General features: G+C 33.0%; 1 protein-coding gene across 2 annotated transcripts in view; it reads left to right on the top strand.

Annotated features, from left to right (window-relative positions):
• The window catches only part of Top3beta (DNA topoisomerase 3-beta), an 80,702-nt gene that overhangs the window by 30,184 nt on the left and 36,000 nt on the right, over positions 1-14,518 (top strand). For both annotated transcript variants that reach the window (XM_085806558.1, XM_085806557.1), the window contains exons 5-8: positions 242-376; positions 922-1,034; positions 13,545-13,745; positions 13,827-13,910. In XM_085806558.1, the coding sequence (XP_085662684.1) occupies positions 242-376; positions 922-1,034; positions 13,545-13,745; positions 13,827-13,910 (533 nt within the window). The remainder of the gene's footprint in view (positions 1-241; positions 377-921; positions 1,035-13,544; positions 13,746-13,826; positions 13,911-14,518) is intronic.

The raw sequence follows: 14,518 nt of genomic DNA, 5'->3' as shown, positions 1-14,518 counted from the left end.
TTTCCCCTACAGTATTTTTTTAAAAATACTTTTGTATATTATTCATACATAAATGCTTCAACTGACTTTGAAATTTTATTTTTATAATTTCCATTAATAATATCTTTTATTTACATGAATTATCATCTGGTATTGTTCATATATTACCATGTCAATTTTTTGTCATCCATTATTAATTATTATTAATTGAATGTGTTTTGTAAAAATAAGAATATATATATATATTTTCTATATTTTGCAGAATAAATATGGCAATCTTGACAGCACGTTAATTTCATTTGGGCCATGTCAAACTCCAACTTTAGGATTTTGTGTTGAACGCCATGATCGAATTGCTTCCTTTAAACCAGAACCATATTATGTGCTCGCAGTTAAGGTATATATATTAAATATATATTTCTATTTAAATGCTTTTTAAAGTCAACTAGCTGCTTTTTAATACAAATGATCTTTATCTTCTGGAAACTATGCGAATGCTAGATAATAAACTGAATTTTGGTATCTAAATTAATCAAAAACATTTTTCCCCCTCATTTTTCGTATTGTAATCTCTTCTCCCCATTTATTTTGAAGGAAAGCTTTTATGCATAGGACTGAATAATTTAAAAGCTGATCATGTTTTCTTTTCATCAGAATTAGTAACATTCTTCCTTTAAAAGTAATTACAGCAATTTATTTATCCTTCCTCCCTCTATTATCTTCACTGATTGCAAAAGAGGTCTATCATTACTTCATTTCTGTTATTACATTTTGTTTATGACATAGCATTCTCATGAATATATTATTAGTGTATATTATTTAAATGGAAATTTTCTTTTGTGTTTTTAGGTGTCAAAATTTTATTTCCTAAATTTGCTGTTTTAACTGTTTTCATATGCTTCTTATAATTATAAATTATACTACATGTTTATCAAATGTTAGGTTATAGCTCCGAATCAGAGGATCTTGTCTCTTGATTGGGATCGAATAAGAATATTTGACAGTGAAGTTGCAAATGTTTTCTTTCAAATCATTAAACAGAAGACTGAGGCTGTGTAAGTAAATTTAAAATTTTCTTTATTTACATGGCTTTATATGCTTGATTAATTAGTTATATGCAATACAGTGGAATCTCGAGATACAATTTCCAGCATTGAACTGGTATAGTGAATTTCTCGTATCTAAAAACAAACTTCCCCATTCAAAATAATGGAAATCCAGTTAGTTTACCTTTATGATAGCTTCCAACAGCAAATCTTTTTTTAACTGCTTATTGTTAATCCACAACAACAACATTTTCTCAACATCTTCTAGGAGGTTTGGATGGTGCTAGGAAGTAACGGTAACTCCTTTGGCAACATCAAGGTTTCTTAACTGCTTCCTTCTTCTTCAGAATAGTGCAGATCGTTGATATCGAACGGCCACATGTCTTCACCAATTCAGTCACTCTTACACCACACTTATGTTTATTTATGATTTCTTTCTCAATTTTCAATGGTGATTAGTTTCCTTCTTTTTCTTTTCAGCACTATCTGAGGCAACAATCTTCTTGGGAGGCATCGTGAAATAATTATTTTCACGTTAAATGTAAACAACAATTAACTCGCAAGCACACAAACACATAGATCAAAGAACACTGAGTGATCTAACGAGAGAATTCTCCGAGTCAAGCCAGATCAGGAAATAGCGCCATGCATACCAACAGCCTTGCTCATTACTTGAGTCAATGTTCATATTTAGAGATAAATTTTTTGCTTATACTCGTATATTTCTTGTATATAGAGGTGCTGCACTGTAGTTGGAAATTTTGTTTTTTATGTTTGAAGGATTTGCAAATATCCTTCATTTGTATGATGAAGTGTAAAATTAAATATGGGAAGATCTGTGTATTAATAGCGGTTTAGAATTTTATTGGATTAGATCAAGTTCCCAATCTGTTCTCTACAAAGTTCTAATGTCTGTGCGTGCACTTTCCAAAGGCTACAACAGTCATTTCAGGTAGATAAAATAAATGGGAAATGCATGAAATTAAAGAATAAGAAAGAAAAAGTAGAATCAAAGTACAGGGTGGTTATAATTAAAGTTCCACTTTGAAATGGTCATAAAAGGAAAATATCTTGACCAAATGTTATCATACTTGGTAATCATGTAAAGGAGATCATAGGAATTTATTTTCTGGAAAAAAAAAAGGGGGGGAAGTTCAAAACTCACCACTAGGGGGAAATGGTGCTGTATGCAATATTGTTAAACGAAAAAGGGTTTGAATCTAACTTAACCTTTTGTTACACAGGTTTAACCCTTTCAGGATGGGCGTCCTATATATGCATTCCCTAAAAATGTCTCTTACAGCCAGGCGTCCCATCCACGCATCACTAGAGGTTGCATTCAGAGGACCGGTGATGCGTATACGCATTTTAAGCTGGAACATTTTGAAGAATAAAGATAGCAAAATCAGCTTACCTTTTGTGCACTCAGTAGCAGCAGTTGAGTCTCCGAAACTATTGATGATTATGATGAGGGATTTATCTATAAATAATATGATGCAGATTTAAACACAAATAACATATTTATTGAACTGCAACTAAAATAATATAAGCGGTAAATACATTATTGTTAACACAAGCACATACAGAAGCTTAAAAATATCTAAAGAACAAGAGGATCATGGGATATATTAATATCACGTGATTAACATAGTTTACGTGTTTGACGCTTGTGTGTCTTGGCATTTTTTAGGGTTGCCAGAAGTAAGTTAGAAAACATGTTATTTATTTATTCTCAAATGCTTGATTAATTTACAACAATCCCCCCTTTAATCATGCATTTGGGAAATATTGGAAATCATATTTAGCTCACTTCTTAATTTCAGAAATTTTGGTTTAGGCAATGGCTTAGTCAAAATATCTGCAATCATAGAATTTGTATTGCAGTAAGTTATCTCGATTATTTTATTCTCTTCCATTTCCCTTAAAAAGAAATATTTAACATTAATATGCTTTAGCCTAGTATTCATTTTCCCCTGTTTTATAAGAGCTATTGTGGACTTGTTGTCCTCAAATATCTTAATGGGTAGTTTTTGAGTTATTCCAAAATCTTTAAGGAAATCTATTATCCATTTGAGCCCTTGAGCAGCAGTAGCTGCAGAAATAAGCTCGGATTAGGTAGATGATAGGGAAACACAATTTTTTCTCTTTGTGGACCAAAATATTGGACTATTTCCTAAGAAAAATAAATTTCCACCTGTTGATCGTCTGGTGGTTAAATTAGATGCATAGTCAGTATTCGTATAACAGGAAAGTGTTTGTGTGCTATCAGAGTCAATTTTCAGGCAAATGTCCTTCGTATAGTTGAGGTATTCAATAACCCTTAGAACTGCTTTCCAGTCTTTCTCATTTGGAGATTCATTTTTCCTGCTTAATAGATTCGCTGCAAGAGTAATGTCTTGTTACAGTGGCTATGTATAATACAGCTCCAATGGCTTGCCTGTACTCTGTATTGTCCACTGGTGGAGAGATGTCCTTTTGCTTTGGATAAGAAGTATCCATTGGTATGTAAGATGGTTTGTGAATATCTGGATAAAATATTTTCTTCAGTTTTTCTATTTTTGATTTTTGACTCAACAGGAAGTTGTTTTCATCTCTTTTGATGTTGATTCCTAAGTAATTTCTGATTTCTCCTAAATCTTTTGCTTCGAAGAATTCATTGAGAGATTTGATTAGCTTTTTAATTTTTTCTTCACTTTTGCATGCTATAAGGATATCATCAACATAGACAATAATCATTATCGTGTCATTTCCATCTTTCTTTAGAAATAAGCATAGGTCTGCCGTGCTTTGCAAAAAGTTACTATTCTTTAATATTTCTTCAACTTTTTTATTCCATGCTCTAGCAGCTTGTTTAATCCATAAATAGCTTTTTTAAGTTTGCAAACCTTCTCTTCTTGTCCGGGTTGAACAGTGCCTTCTGGCTGTTCCATGTATATTTCTTCTTCTAAATTTCCATGCAGAAATGCTGTAGTAACGTCTACATGCCTCACATGCATTTTACCATACGCTGCGACAGCAAGAAAAGTTCTGATAGTTGTATGTCGAACTACTGGTGCAAAGGTATGATCATAATCAGTTCCAAATTTTTGACTATAACCTTTAGCAACTAGTCGAGCCTTGTAACGAATGACTGTTTCATCTTCATTTTCTTTCAGATTGAAAATCCATCGACAGCCAATAGGTTTCTTTCCTACAGGAAGCTCAACCAGTTCCCAAGTTTTATTTCGGGATAAGGAATTGATTTCTTCGTCAACTGCAAGTAACCACTTTTCCTTTTCTTCGGAATTCAATTTATCTAAGTCTTCAAAATTCTCAGGAATGGTTTTGACTGTGTTTGTTAGGAATCCTAGACGTTCTGGTTGTATTCCCTTCGTTTTCCTTTCCGATTGTCTTGGCTCTTCTTTGGATACAATTTTGTGTTTTTCCTCGATTTCTTCATCATTTTCAACATCTTCAACCTTTGGGTGAAGAGAAATTTCAATATTTTCATTTGCTGATAATTCTTCGACAAACTTTACACTTCTACTGATAATTATATGGTTTTCACCTGTGTAGATTCTGTACCCCTTTGATCGTTGATCGTAACCAACAAAAATTCCTTCAATCGCTTTCTGGTCTAATTTTTTACAGTTTTCCTTATGTACATATGCATGAGCTGTGCAACCAAGTTGTTTCATATGACCTAAATTAGGTTTTCTTTCGCTCCATAATTCACAGGGAGTTTTATCACAAGCTCTGGTTGGAAGGCGATTCTGGATGTAATTTGCTGTGTTGACAGCTTCACCCCAGAATTTGTCTGAAAGTCGACCTTGGGACAGCAGGCACCTGGTCATCTCAGTAAGACTTCTATTTTTTCTTTCGCTCACACCGTTCTGAGGAGGCAAAAAGGGAACAGTTAGTTGATGCTTGATGCCGTTATCCGATAGAAATTCCTCCATTTCCTTGCTGGTATATTCACCAGTGTTATCGGTTCGAAGAGTCTGTATGGCTTTCCCAAATTTATTTCTTGTTTTACCGACAAAGTCCTTTACTAAGAACTTCACTCTTTTTAGTGAGTAAATAGATGAGAGTGTATCTAGTAAAGTCGTCAATAAATGTTATGAAATAAAGTTTTCCACCAATACTTGGAGTAGGCATAGGCCCACAAATGTCACTATGTATAAGTTCTAGTAGTTTTCTTGCTCGAACTCAAGCAGCTTTTGGATAAGGAATTTGCTGCATTTTATTCTTTAACAGCTTTCATTAACTGTTTTGAACAGCTTTCATTATGACTGTAATTATCTAATTTTATTCCTTCTGCAAGATTTTCTCTTACTAAGTGTCTGATTGCATCATAACTTCGATGACCTAACCTAGAATGCCATATTTGTATGCAGTCTTTATTTTTACATTCAACTGCAAAATTAGCGCTTTCTGAATTTTTTATTACAGCAATTTTATATAAACTGTTATCATCAGAATATGCACGCATAATTATTTGGCTATCCTCCTTTACGTAACACTTTTCTTTTTCGAAAGTAACAGAATATCCCTTACTAGCAATTTGCTTAACGGAAATTAAGTTGCTCTTTAAATCAGGAATGTAATAAACATCAGTCAACCGAATTTTATGTAATCCACATTCATCTTCTAAATCAAGGTCAACAAATCCTCTGCCCTGTGAATATAAAATTTTTTCATCCGCTAAAATGATTTTTGCTTGAGTATCTTCATATATCAGTTCTGTAAACAAACTTTTATCTCCTACTAGATGACTGCTGGTGCCGGAATCGAGGTACAAAATCTTTTTATTTATATTTTCTTCTGAGCAATATCGTGGAGTAATTATTAAACCCTTTTTATAAAGAGCATTTTTGACAGACAACAATTGACATCTGGATTTCTAGCTTTCTTTAACGGAAGTGTCTGCACTCATACAATGCCAGTTCGGTTTTCCGACGTGTTTGGTCATGCGATTTTCGGATTTTGAGTTGTCAGGACAAGGATTGTTATTTTTGTTTTTCAATTTATAAGAACACTCACGAGTATGACCACTGCATTTACAAAAAGTACAAAATTTCTTTTGTATATTATTATCATAATTTCTTGCATTTATTGCAGATTTAACCGTGGTTGAAGAATTAGAACTTCGATCTGCTTGTTGTTCTAATCTTCTGTTGTACTCGTCAGTGAGTTTCGTTTTTACAAGATCTGTAGTTATAAGAAGTTCCTTCCTAGCTTCAATGGCAGTTATAAGATTGTCGTATGATTCGGGAATCGAAACTAACAAAAGTGCGGCTACATGCTGATCTGGAATGTTCTCACCGATAGCTTTCAGTCTTTCGACCAAGTCCATCATATGAATGATGTGTGTGTTCATATCACCATGTTCTGCCATTTTTATTGAATATAATTTTCTCAGAAGATATAATTTGCTACTCATATTGGAGCACTCATGAACTGACTTTAATTTCTGCCATGTACCATCGGTAGTCGTTTAATTTCTAACATGAATAATCTGAGAGTCATCAATGCATAGATTTATTATAGCTCGTGCTTGTTTATCCCTCTTTAAAAATTCATTATCAGGTTTAGAAAGTGGAGGAGAATAAAGAAGATCATCTAACCCATAACGCATTAAAAGCATTTGAATCTTGAATTTCCAATTACCGTAATTTTCGGAATTCAGTTTAGTTATTTGCATACAATCTTTAAGACTTGCCTGTGCCATTATTAATTCTTACTTAGCACTTTCAGAAAGTTTATATGCACAGTTTAAATTTTAGTTTCGGGATTTACAACGATGTAACACAAATAACATATTTATTGAACTATAACTAAAATAATATAAGCGGTAAATACATTATTGTTAACACAAGCACATACAGAAGCTTAAAAATATCTAAAGAACAAGAGGATCATGGGATATATTAATATCACGTGATTAACATAGTTTACGTGTTTGACGCCCGTGTGTCTTGGCATTTTCTAGGGTTGCCAGAAGTAAGTTAGAAAACATTTTATTTATTTAGTCTCAAATGCTTGATTAATTTATAACACATTTTTCTGAAGAACACTAGATGGCATCCTATGTCCATTACTTTTGAAATGAACACAGTTTTAGGTTCCTGACCTTGAGTTTGATATGTTCTGCCTGACACTAGTATTTTACTCATCAACTGTTGGGTAAGTGGGGGGAGGAAAGCGTAAACAGAGGTGGGCTCATTCACGTGTCTGATTTATATTCAGTTCCTTTTTTTATTGTATTTTTTTCTCTACTATGTACGGTCTTCTAGGGATACTATGTAGAGTTCTGTTACGTTTTGAATTCCCTTCATATATATTTCTGTTTCTTCTCTTTTTATTTTGGAGAGCCTCACCTCCAGTCTATTATGGTAGGAAGGTGCTATTTATCAGAGGAAGAATGCCCTCGTATAGTTAATGAACAATTCACTAACACGGATGAGAGTGATGATTCATTTTCTAAAGAGTTAGAAGGCCCACCAGCGGCCGAACAGTAAAATCGCTGAACACTGGTAGTTCGGTCCGAGGTTCGAATCCCGCAAACGGGCTGGCTGCATGGGTGTTTTTGTGGTTTTCCCTCATGTGTAACGTGTATACGAGCCAGTTTCCCTTAGAAAGTTCTCCACGAAGGCATCCCTCCCCTTAGGCAGATAGCCCTAGTATGCTTTGCCATAATTATATAAATCAAACCAACCAAACCAAAGAGTTAGAAAGTGATACTTCTCCTTGCTTCGAGATTTACCACACTGAGTTTTCATTTTAAATTTTGTTACTTCTTATTGTAAATAGTCTTTATTGTGTTGTTTTATTAATTTTAAACTTTATTGATGGATTTTTATCAATTGAAACTTTGGAATAACTTGAATAGCGCTTCCAAAAATTATTTTACAAGATAAGCAATTTTTTAGGTGTATTTTCATGTAAAATAAAAAAAAAAAAGATGTTAAGTGCTAATTTTAACATATATAAGAGCACAAGCAATAATCTAAAATTATACCAAAAATTACGATGCTAGAAGTGAAACTTTTTTTTTCTGATTTAAAAATCAAAAAAAATTTTCTGTTTTTTTTTTTTTTTTTGATTTTTGATTTTTTTTCTGATTTTTATTGTTTAGTAATAAAATAACTCTGTGATTTCAAAACCCCTTATCTATATCCGGGAAAAAATAAACATTCCTATTTGAAAAGCAAGCAAACGCCATTGTTAAGAGCAGTGGTTTCAAGGCGCAACCACCGAGCCTCTACAGCACTGTGACACAATGGGCAGTGATGCACCCTGAAACCACAAAGCAAATGCCATACCTAGAGTTTTTTTTTTTTTATATATGCAGTTTAATTATTGCTATTTTTTGTTGTTTGGGATAGAAATCATGATGTGCGATGAATAACTTTTGAAATTTAAAGTTGTTGATATGAATAAAAGGAAGTTATTTTGTCTCATTGAAAATGAATTTTAAAAGGCACCCAATTTAATGTACTAAGACCTAAAACATGTATGATTCTGTAGTCATTTTGTGTTATTTAGAGGTAAAAGATCAGTAATCAATTGATTTTCACTCAAAAATTTCAGAAGGAAGAGAAGAAAAAAATTTGAAAATTGGTGGTTTCAAGGAGCAACCACTGCATGTCAAAGGTTAAAAAAAGGTGCGACCTCGCGAATGGGTTAACATGTTGTATAGTCAAAAGTCGTTAATCCGGACTCGTCGGGACTTCGGCGATTCCGGATTATCGATTTTTCCAGATTATAGATCATCAGTTTAAATCTGGTAAGATGTCATGCAGAAATTACAAAATTAAAAATATGAAACCGTAATTTATGAAATAAAGAACAATTATGATCTAAAGGGTATCAAAATTTACAAAAAGAAAAAGCTTAATATTTATTTGTTTACTTTATTAAACATTTCCTTCAATGTAAGTTGCTTCGTTTCATGTGATAATACTTTCTCTTTAATTCTATTAAACAGACATAATTTCTTGTTTAGTTACAAAGTTCCGCTGTTCAAGTCATATAATTGCTGTGTTGAGAATACTGACTAATTTGTCAATCGAAATGTTTTCGTTTTCAATAACCTCTGGGTCACTTTCTTCACTATTGGAAGCGAATTATAATGACGAGGAACTTGATTTAAATCATATCAAAGACGGAGTATATCGAGATGAAATACTACACTTAGTACGGAATTATAAACCAAATAAAATAAAAACATCTGCTCTGAAGATAAGGATAGTGCTGACAGATCAACTTCCAATCCCCAGCGTGAAATTGATAAACAGATTTCGGATTTCGAAACATACTTTCGCTTTGTAGATACAAATTACATATTAGTAAATATATATCGGAAATTCTATTTGACATAATCTTTCTAATCTATCATAATCTAATAATGATGTTTCTGCCCCCCCCCCCTCTGCCGCAGAGCAGATGAAATTGATAAACAGATTTCGGATTTGAAAATATACTTTCGCTTTGTAGTAAATATATATCAGAAATTCTATTTGACATAATCGAAAGTTCAAGCTTACTTTTATAAAGTTGCTCTAAGAGTCTGCAAAAAATAATAAACCGGATCCAATTCGAAGATTAAGGAACAACGCAATCTGCAACATTAACTGAATTAGATAACTTTAGCTTAGCGTATAACTCCGTTACACATTAAACGTGCATGCGCACGAACATATTCGCAGCTGTAAGGGTCTTATGCGCTCTCGTAAACGCCTGTGCGCATGCGTGAACGCGATGCATGCGCTTAAAGTTTGTAGCTTTGAGGTCCGGATTATAGATCATTCCGGATTATGATTGTCCAAATTAATGACTTTTGACTGTATACTCTTAAGAAACATTGATCTAAACAAAACTAGCATTTAAAGGTGATAAAAGTTAAGTGCACCATTCGTGTAGCAGAGAAATCTGTCTGTGAAAACCATAAATTAGATTAGAAAATGCGAGATCGCAAATCGCTTGCAAAAGTGTGCGCATTTCAGAAATTGTTTTCTTACAAATTGCTCATGCTATCTACCCAGTTCCATTGCATTCTCCTAAAGTCACCATTTGGTGTGGTATGACAGCTAGTTTCATAATTGGACCATTTTTCTTTGAAGAGCAGTCGACAGCTGGACCTGTTACATGCATTGTGGCTGCAGTAACATGGTATTTTAGACCCACAATTTTTATGCAGGACTGGGACCCACCTTATATTGGTACATGTGTCACACAGTTATTTAGGCAACATTTCATGAATGAATGGATTATAGGCCGACAGCTCCCTACTTCTTAATCACCCTGGTCACCAGACCTCAAGCACTGAGACTTTTGGCTATGAAGTTATCTCAAAAGCAAAATTTATGGTGATAACCTAGAGCTGCTGTTAATGCAGTAACACGATTTAAAATGCTTTTGGAAAATGGTGGATGCCACATTGAACATGCTTTGTAACATGTTTCAGAAACAATTAAACATGTTTTAAACCAATGTCTTCATGTTTTATTTCATTTAACACTATTGCATACAGTGTGATTTTCCCCTTGGTGGGGAGATTTTTAACTATTTTTTCCTTCTTGGAAAATAAGTTCCCATAACATCCTTTATATGATTACCAAGTTTGATAACCATTTGGTCCAGTAATTTTCCTTTTATGACTATTTCAAAGTAGAACTGTATAACTACTCTATAAAAAACTAGAAATAACACTCTAAATGGGAATTTTTTCAGTTTCACATCTTCTCCAATAACAATGTAATCATGTTATTTATAATACAAAGCATATGCAGACCAAAGCTTGGGATCAACCTTTTCCCCCCATATACTCCTTTCACCATCACTAGAAGCTCATTCACGCCCTCTTTTCCAAAACTAAAAAATAACACATTTACATATAGTTAGCTTTAGGTTATTTTTATTGTTTTTTTTTCCCAACAAAGGAACAAAAGTATATAAAATATTGATAAATATCCAAACTTGAATAAAAACTAGTTTTTTATATTTAGAAACTAAATACTTGACAGCTAAATTGAAGGCTGACCGCATCTCCTCGGACTCTATGAATCCCAAGTGGGGTGAGGAATTCCCCTGTGGCTGGGAACCCCTGCTGCATGTTCCCATTCCTTGTGCCCTAAATAGAAATAGTCACTCGTTTGAATGTTTTCTGTTGCGAGAGCATTCTTAAGTTTTCATAGGATGATGTTTGATTTGATTTATAGTCTTTTTACTATTTTGACTCATTTGACTATTCCTTCTGCATATTTCAAGTTAAGGTATGGTTATTTTAATACATAGTTAACATTTTGTTGGCAGTAATGAAATGCTTGAATCGTAGAGATTCAAATTCGCAGTTATAAAACATTCTTTACGAGATCAAAGAGTAAGACCAACTATTATGTACATCAAAGTATAAGACCGGGGAGAGCATCAGTTCTTAATTTTTACTTAAGTTGACTTCAGAGTATTGAGAGATCTCCTTTCCAGCTTAGCTGTTCAGTTGCACTTTTCACTGCATTTAAAGCTGTATTTAATGTTCTTAGTACTTTGAAATGGTTAACTACTGACTATGCTGTGTCATACTGAGATGAGGTGTACAAGTACTTTTGTGAAAAGTTCCAGAACTGGTAAAGGGTTTCACTTGGGAATATAAATTTTATCACACTGTCCTGAGGTGTGTCGCATTCTATCCATTACTAACCCATATGCACATAAGAATAGATGTAATTTATTTATCTAACCTATAATATTTGTATTGAACAGTCAAAAAATTAACACTGATAAATTTGGTAAATATGCTCATAGAACAGATAGATATTTTGTGCCATATTTCAGTCAGAGTATACAGGTTTTTTTATACAGTCAAAAGTCGTTAATCCGGACTCGTCGGGACTTCGGCGATTCCGGATTACCGATTTTTCCAGATTATAGATCATCAGTTTAAATCGCATAAGATGGCATGCAGAAATTCTAAAATTAAAAATATGAAACCGTAATTTATGAAATAAAGAACAATTATGAATTATTGTAGTAGAATTATTGTAGGGTATCAAAATTTACAAAAAAAAAAAGCTTAATATTTATTTGTTTACTTTATTAAACATTTCTTTCAATGTAAGTTGTTTAAGTTGCTTCGTTTTATGTGATAATACTTTCTCTTTAATTCTATAAACAGACATAATTTTTTGTTCAGTTACAAAGTTCCGCTGTTCAAGTCCCGTTAATTGCTGTGCCGAGAATACCGACTAACTTGTCAATCGAAATTTTTTCGTTTTCACTAACCTCTCTGTCACATTCTTCATGTCTTTATCCATTTTTTGCAGCAATTCCACTTTTTGTTTGATGGACATCGAAACATACTTTCGTTTTGTACGATCCTTTGGGAGCTCCAGATTCGGAAATTCTATTTGACATAATCGAAAGTTCAAGTTTACTTTTATAGTATTGCTCTTACAGTCTGCAAAAAATAATAAGTCGGATCCAATTTGAAAATTAAGGAACAACGCAATCATCAACATTAACTGAAATAGATAATTAGATAATTTTAGCTTATACTGTTCGTTATACATAAAACGCGCACGCAAAAACGTATTCTGCGCTTGCGCACACGCAAATGCGCAGTCGTAAGAGGTCTTACACGCACGCGTAAACGCCTATGCGCGTGTGTCAACGCGGCACATGCGCAGAAAGTTTTTAGCTTTGAGGTCCAGATTATAGATCATTCCGGATTATGGGTGTCCGAATTAACGACTTTTGACTGTATATGGATATAAAATATTATCTTCTGCTTTGTTGCCAGTTGGAAAATTAACAGAGCATAGTCAGGAATTGTGCAGTGCAGATTTAAAAAGGAACTGTGAACACAGTTTAACAGTGCTACGAAAGCTCAAAAAACAGTGCAATGAAAATATTTTTAATTGCTTTTATTGAGCTCTGATCTCTTTAACAAGAGAAAATTGCCTAAAAGACAGTTTGAAATCTGGCCAAAAGAAACTATATGTTTGTTGATACTTCCATCTTTAGGGTTATTATATAATTTGTATTCCTCATATTTTTTATATTATTGCAATTCTGTGTTCATTCTTTTGCTTTATTGCATTTCTGTGTAGTTAGAAGTTTGAAGATTCATAGTTTGAATTCTAGAGAAACCCACTTGATTTTTCATTTTTCTGCACTACCTATTAAATAAGGGATTAATTTTGTCTCATTATGAAGTATTTTCTCTTAAAATATATGATTCATTTTATTCATGTTTAATAGCTTTTTGATAGAAAATTATTTTAAGATTTTATTATTGATAATTTTAGACAAATTTAAATATATTTTCCCTATAGTCCCTCTTTTTATTTATTATTGTTATATGTTTATTCTTGTTCTTGTATTCATTCTTATCTTCTTATTACTGTTATTTATTCAAGAACATTTTTAAAATTCTAGTATGTATTTTTGTGACTAAAAATTGAATGAAAAATAAAAGTTTCAACTGTAAATTTTTAGTTTTTCTTCTCATGCAATTGATTATACTAATTTATTTTATAGAGTTACTAATGTCTCCCAAAAAGAAAAAGCAAAACAGCGTCCATTGGCTTTAAATACAGTGGAGCTCATGAGAGTAGCAAGCTCTGGGCTTAATATGGGACCTCATCATGCCATGATGATTGCAGAAAAGCTTTACACCCAAGGTTACATAAGTTATCCTAGAACTGAAACTACAAATTATCCAGAAAATTTTGATTTAAGGTTGATTTTGTTTCTGTTTTGAATACTTCTTTCCTGTTTTACTATTTTTATTGTTTAATTGAATTGTCTATGCTTCAACAGGGGTACTTTGCAGTTACAAAGCAGAAGTTCAGATTGGGGTAACGAAGTGCAGGAACTGCTAGGTGGTACAATGATTCGGCCAAGGTAATATCAGGTTTCAGTGAGCCTACCTTAGTATTTACTAATGATCCTCTACTTTTACTGATATTTTAGTGTAGTGCATATTTGGTGCTTGTGTATTAACTGGTGCCTGTCAATTCATTGCATAAGCAATCTAGTAGTGGATTTTGGTAATGAAATATATTTTCTGCATCAACAGACCAGTTTTTTTTTTTTTTTTTAATTTCCAATGGGTTTTTATTTGACAATTGCATTATATTGTTACTATGTACAGCTTGCCCGTGCCTTTATATGAAATCTGCTAAAAAAAGAGGTATATAACTTCTCTTGAACCATTTCCCAGCTCTTATTCTAACTCTTTCTCAGCTGCTGATGTTATATTTCTGGTGTATAATTTCCATCATGCACAGTTTTATTGCATAAGAATTGAAGTACTTGTGTTTTTGGTGAAATACCATATGCCTCTGAATAATGGATTGCTTTTGTTTTATCTCTTGGCAGATCTAGTAAATGCATGATGAAAAATGCCATAAAAATTAGGGCATGTCAAATAGATGTTCTCTTAAGAATTTTCTGTGGAGAAGGGGTTTAACACTAGAATTACAGAAGGGGTCATTTTAACACTTAGCATC

Source organism: Stegodyphus dumicola, chromosome 12 (assembly GCF_044657685.1).
Source record: "Stegodyphus dumicola isolate Sdum_Otavi_A_Nest chromosome 12, ASM4465768v1".
Classification (NCBI taxonomy): Eukaryota; Metazoa; Arthropoda; class Arachnida; order Araneae; family Eresidae; genus Stegodyphus; species Stegodyphus dumicola.
This window is presented reverse-complemented; position numbering and strand designations above follow the sequence as displayed.